Here is a 6,000-nt window from a genome sequence, read left to right as displayed (position 1 = left end):
GCTCTGCATCCAAGATGGCACTGATATAAATTTTTGGTGCTATTGATATCAATTTTTGGGCTACTGGTACAGGTAGTTGCTCAAAATGTTATTACCAATGCTATGTATCAGAATAATCATTCTTTTAAAAATAAAAATAACTATTTATGAAATTAGAATATATAAAAACAAAATAATAATAATTTTTATTTATTTATTTGATAAAAATATTAATTTAAAATCAAAATAATTAGTTTTTATTATTATGTTTTATAAAAATATTCAAATTTAATAAAAATTAATTAAATATTAAATTTTATATTTATTTATATATTTTTAGTATGTGATAATTAATGTAAATATAAAAATATTTTTTAAAACAATCATGCAACAAAGATTTGGTTATGTTTTAATTTCCATGGAATTAGATGATGGATATCAACACCGACTTGAGTTAAAGAATTATCTAGAGCATAACCTATAGAGCTTGGGCCGCAAGTAAAATGTTTGAATTGATGAAAATATCTCTATTGAAATATCTTGTATTACCCGGCTTTCTAGAATTATGTAAGTCGGCAAATATAACCGATTATATTGTAGGAGTGTAGATTTATTGTTTATGCATTAATCTTGTAAAAGTCATTAGTATGATATAAATTAACCAATATAACTGATTTTTCCCCAACATTAGTTTCTTTTTTAGTGTTTGATCTTTTATAAAATTAAATATGAAAATAATATTAATGTATTAAAATTTTTTATATATTTAAATCAATAGTAAAATATGTATATATATATGGAAAGAAATGTAAATTTGTGACATTATATTTTTAGGAGCTACCTCTTACGTTATTCATTGATAATAAATGTCTCTTTAAAATTTTGCAAACTTGAAAATAAGATGATATTTGCCACCTTAATATTTCTTTAGAGACTAATCAATTAAATATTAAATAAGATACATTCGGCCAATAATTATTCTTTTTTGATTTTGAAATCAGGTTTCAAAAAAAAAAAAAAATTAAATACACATTACATTTTTTTTTCCTTCCCAGTTTCACAAAATTAGATGTTAATTTAATATTATAAGAAAAAAAAAAAAGTGGACCCACTGGAGCCCGCAAAACTGGCTGATTAATTGAAAATAATAAATGCCACACGGGTGAAATTATCAAGGAGAATATCATCCACTGCACTCAAATCCATAAAATATTCCTACACTCCCTTACGTGGCAAAAGCATATAGAAAGTTGCGGAAACAGAGAAACGGTTTTAAGCTCCGTACGGTGCGCACTTTTACTGGAGTGCTACAGGACAGAAACTTCCTCTAATTTCTTAGAGAGAAAGAAAGCAAAAAAAATAAAAATAAAAAATAAAATAAAATAAAATAAAAAGAAAGAAGGAAACCCGAAAAGTCAAGCAAATTTCTTATCCGCTAAGCCAATGCGTAGAGTATTTAAACCATAGAGAACGATACGTTTGGATTATCATCGCTTTTTATAGAGAGAGAGAGAGAGAGGGGAAGATTCGGTAATAGCGGCTTACGGGTACGCTTAGGCTTCAGAGAGATCCTCAAAAACTCCAAAAATCTTTCTTGTTTTTTAATTTTGTAAATCATTTTCAATTTTCCTCCGATTAAATCGTTTAGGGGATTTGAACGTTTCGTTAACCTTAAGTCGAATCTAGGTTTAGGGTTTGGTAAAGGGGTGTGAGTGTTTTAGTGGGTGTAAACTTGTTTAGCGGCCTACAGGCACGCTTGCTGTTTTTTTTTTTTTCTGTTTTTCTTTGCTGAAGCCATGGCGTCCACTATGGTGATCAAGGTGAGATGTTTTTGCTTTTTTATGACAGAATTTTTTAGTCTATGTTAACGGGTCATTTTGTTTTTGTGAAAACTTGGGTTTTTTATGTTTAATTCTTGGAAAAGGAATGAAATTTGTTAAATTTATGATAGTTTCTTATAATGGACTGTGATGGTAGTATAAAACTGAAGGTTATTTTTTATTGGGAATTCTGGGAACTTGAACCGTTTTCGACTGGTTTTACTTTTCCAGGTTTCTACTACCCTGTTATAGATTGAGGATATGGAAATTTGGACACCCTTAAATTAAGGATGAGGGGTTGAAAGGATGTTAAGATATTCAGCCTTCTAGCTTTAAAAAAATAAAAAAAAGTGATTAACCAATTGTAGAAGAAAATCTGTAGTGGCTAGAAAACCGTTTCAAAATCCTTAAAAGACCTGACGGAACAAATTGAAACTGTTACAACGTCTATGGGAATTTCTTTTATGTGTTTTAGTTGCATATATTGTGAAATTATTCCATTGTAAGCTTTCTAACCATTTCAAAACGGTTAAAAGCGCTGGTAAAACAAATTGAAACTGTTAAAGCGTCTTTTATAAATCTTTTATGTATTTTATGTTTTATATATTGTGAAACTATCTCACTCTTATGTTGCTGGAGTTGTTGCAGGTTAAGTCTGGGAATTCACTTAGGCGCTTCAATGTTCCTGTTAATGAAAATGATCAACTGGATCTTGACATGGATGGACTGAGGGCAAAAATTTTGAGCCTCTTTAGCTTTCCGTCTGATGCTGATATTACTCTGACATATGTCGATGAAGATGGAGATGTTGTTACACTGGTTGATGATGATGATCTGCGGGATGCGATGCAGCAGCAGTTGAAATTCTTGAGGATTGATGTGCTGTTGAACAATGAGAAAGGTGGTAAATCCTATGCTAGATCAAGTGGAAGTTCTACGCCCTCAAGGTCTCCTCGAGCCCAGCATCCACTGCCAAACATCAACTCTGCTGCTGCTGAAGTATTGAAATGTCTCCCTGAGCCACTTCGTGAATCACTTGTGAAGCTCTCTTTGGACTTGGCTTCAAAAGCTACATCTTCTTCCAGTCCAATCTTTTCTGAGCTTGTAGATTGCTTGTCCAAGATGGGAATATCTTATATGAATTCAGATTTGAGGCCTCAGTTTGGTGGAGATGGTCAGAGTAGGGATTCTGAGATCCGCATGGGTCAATCAGTTCCTGCAGCTGCAGGGTCAAATGCTTCCAAGCCTGATGTCAGAGCAGAAGTCTTGGGCCAGTCTACTTCTCTAGAATCAAGTTCCAATGTCAATCGGGGGGTGGATGTTCAGAATGTTACTAGAGCTGTTGGGGCAACAGTTAACCCTGTTGCTGCTCCTGTGGATCTAAATATTCCTGTGGATTCTAATCCACCTTGCCCTAAAAATGAGAATTCTACACCAGTTGACTCATCTTTTTGTGTCGGTGATAAAAGGAAGGAGGCAAAGCAGGTGAAGGTTAATGCTCTTGGGAAATCCATTGGTTGTGGTGGTTCCTCAAGTTTTCATGGCCCCCAGCTATATAGCCCAGTTTCTTCACAGACTAATCCTTTTACTGAATGTCCATTTTTGGGGATGCCCATGTTGAATGATCCAGCTGCACCTCCTAGTACAGGTCGAAGAATCCATCCTTTTAAAAGGAATCACACTGATGCAATGGGTGGAATTTTCCATAGAGGTGTTAGATGTGATGGTTGTGGTGTTCATCCTATAACTGGACCTCGGTTCAAGTCCAAAGTGTAAGAATCATATTCTACTTTTGATGTTGAGCTTGTTATGATCTATTACTAAAGTAAACTTATTTATTTATTTGTTTATTTATTTTTTTACAGGAAAGAAGATTATGACCTTTGCAGTATCTGCTTCTCAGAGATGGGTAACGAGGCCGATTATATCAGACTAGACCATCCCTTGACTTCCAGGCATTTACGGTTGTTCAAGGGATTGCGTGAGCAAGTATGTATGTTATTCTTTATTTCTATTTTATCATATTTTATAAATTACCATTTATTCTTAATCATTCTTTTTCTGATGTAGGAGCATGCTCCATTTACTTTCCCCCCAGTATTACATCATCTCTCAAGAGATGGTGCGACTAAGACTTGTCGACCTAAGCTTGACAGTCGATTTGTTTTGGATGTTAATGTGATGGATGGAACCATGATGGGTCCATCTACCCCATTTACCAAAATATGGCGGATGCGGAACAATGGAAGCTTAGTGTGGCCCCAGGGAACACAACTTGTGTGGATCGGCGGAGACAGGCTTTGTAATGCTACTTCAGTTGAGATTGAGGTATGTATAGTTAGTGTTCTGGAAGTGCTTTTGTATTGTTTCTGAGCATTATATCATTCTTTTGCTGCTTCCTTCTTAATGATTTTTGACCTTCTGAGTTGGATGGTAATGGATGATTTCTCTGATTTCTTTCGTTTGTTATGATTATTATCATTACTATTATTATTATTTTGTCCTTCGCTAATTTTTTTTAACTTGTGTCAGATTCCTGCTAGTGGTGTACCTGTGGACAGTGAACTTGACATTGCAGTTGATTTTACTGCTCCTGAATCACCTGGTCGATACACCTCTTACTGGAGGATGTCATCTCCATCTGGTCAAAAATTTGGGCAACGTGTTTGGGTGCTTATCCAGGTACTTCACGATAATTTATATTTATATATATGCTCTCTTTCACCAGTACTATCATCTTTAATTATCTGGTTGTATCTCCCCTGAAGTTCTCTATGAGTTGATTGAATGACTTCAACTTATATTTATCCATGCAGGTTGATACCTATGTGAATGATTTGTTATCGGAGAGCTCTCAGGGTTTGAACCTGAATCTGCCCCCTAAGACAAGTGAATCTATTGGCCCAGAAATTATGGATGTAAATGTTAATCCAGAGGTTGATGGTGACTTACTTAAGCCAAGCAGCTCTAACTCAGTTATGGAACCTGCAATTTCTACCTATAATGCACACAGAGACAGTGAACAGGAGATGCATCTCCCTACAGATGAAAGCTTACATGTTGCTCGTGGTGCTTCACCTTCTCCCCTCATTGATACTTCTTCACCTGTTTCATATCCAGTCGTTGACTCCTCGGGGCCTGCCTTATTCTCCGAAGTAGCCCCATCAGCAACTGTTGTTGCCTCTCCAACACCAACTACTGTTGTCAATATGACACCCTTACCGGAAGAGACCAATCCAAGTACAGCTGTGGAGGAGAGCCTCCTTAAAGAACTGGAAGAGATGGGGTTTAAGCAGGTTGATTTGAACAAGGAGGTATTGCGTATGAATGAATACAACCTACAGCAGTCTGTGGATCATCTCTGTGGTGTTGCTGATTGGGATCCAATCCTTGAGGAGTTGCAGGAAATGGTATGCTCAACACTGAAAGCATGATAAAGTCTTGTATTTTTTGGTTATTTGTATTGCGTAGCCCTCTTTAACTTCTTGTGGTTTCATCGATGATTGAATGCTTGACCTTAGTAGATATGGTACTTTGGAAATAATGCTTTATGGGATTTTGCAGGGTTTCGCTGATACTGAAATGAATAAGAGGCTGCTGGTGAAGAACAACGGGAGCCTCAAGCGGGTAGTCATGGATCTTATTTCTGGTCAGGAGTAGAGGAAGTGGTATACGAAGAAAACCTATCAGGTTAACATAGTATATATATAATACTCTGTAGAAATAATTGCAGTGGCAAATCAGATTGTGAGGTGGCAGTGCTCTGGTTTGGTATCTAAATTGGCTTTTGAAATCGTGTTTTGGGTTTTAGATTTGGACCGTGTTTTGGTAACTTTTTATATGGCAGTATGTTTAGTATTAGTATTTGAACTATAAAAATTCTGGAATATATATATATATATATATATATATATATATATTTGTATATACTAATTTCTGGTGTTAGTTATAATTTTATATGTATACAAAGCTGCTGGTATTGAACTGTTGAAGTAATATGGATCTCAATGATTTGAAATGAGTTTGTGGCCAAGCTACCCCGCCCCCCCCCAAAAAAAAAAAAAAAAAAAAAGTTTGACAAGCGGTTTATGGGGTAAATTGCTTATTTATTCGATTCCCTGATCGATATTATATTATTATTTCTCTATTTTCACTAGCATTTATTTTTAATTCCCGTCAAAAATTTGAGAACCAATAGAAC

General features: G+C 35.1%; 1 protein-coding gene across 1 annotated transcript; it reads left to right on the top strand.

Moving 5' to 3' along the window:
* The first annotated feature begins 1,466 nt into the window (after nucleotides 1–1,466).
* LOC107418304 (protein JOKA2) lies at nucleotides 1,467–5,718 on the top strand. Its single transcript, XM_016026991.4, has 7 exons — nucleotides 1,467–1,799; nucleotides 2,448–3,571; nucleotides 3,665–3,788; nucleotides 3,870–4,127; nucleotides 4,332–4,481; nucleotides 4,616–5,209; nucleotides 5,364–5,718. The coding sequence occupies exons 1-7, from the start codon at nucleotides 1,776–1,778 to the stop codon at nucleotides 5,457–5,459; spliced, it is 2,370 nt and encodes a 789-aa protein (XP_015882477.3). The 5' UTR covers nucleotides 1,467–1,775; the 3' UTR covers nucleotides 5,460–5,718.
* The last annotated feature ends 282 nt before the right edge of the window (nucleotides 5,719–6,000 follow it).

This window comes from Ziziphus jujuba, chromosome 2 (genome assembly GCF_031755915.1).
Source record: "Ziziphus jujuba cultivar Dongzao chromosome 2, ASM3175591v1".
Taxonomy (NCBI): Eukaryota; Viridiplantae; Streptophyta; class Magnoliopsida; order Rosales; family Rhamnaceae; genus Ziziphus; species Ziziphus jujuba.
This window is presented reverse-complemented; position numbering and strand designations above follow the sequence as displayed.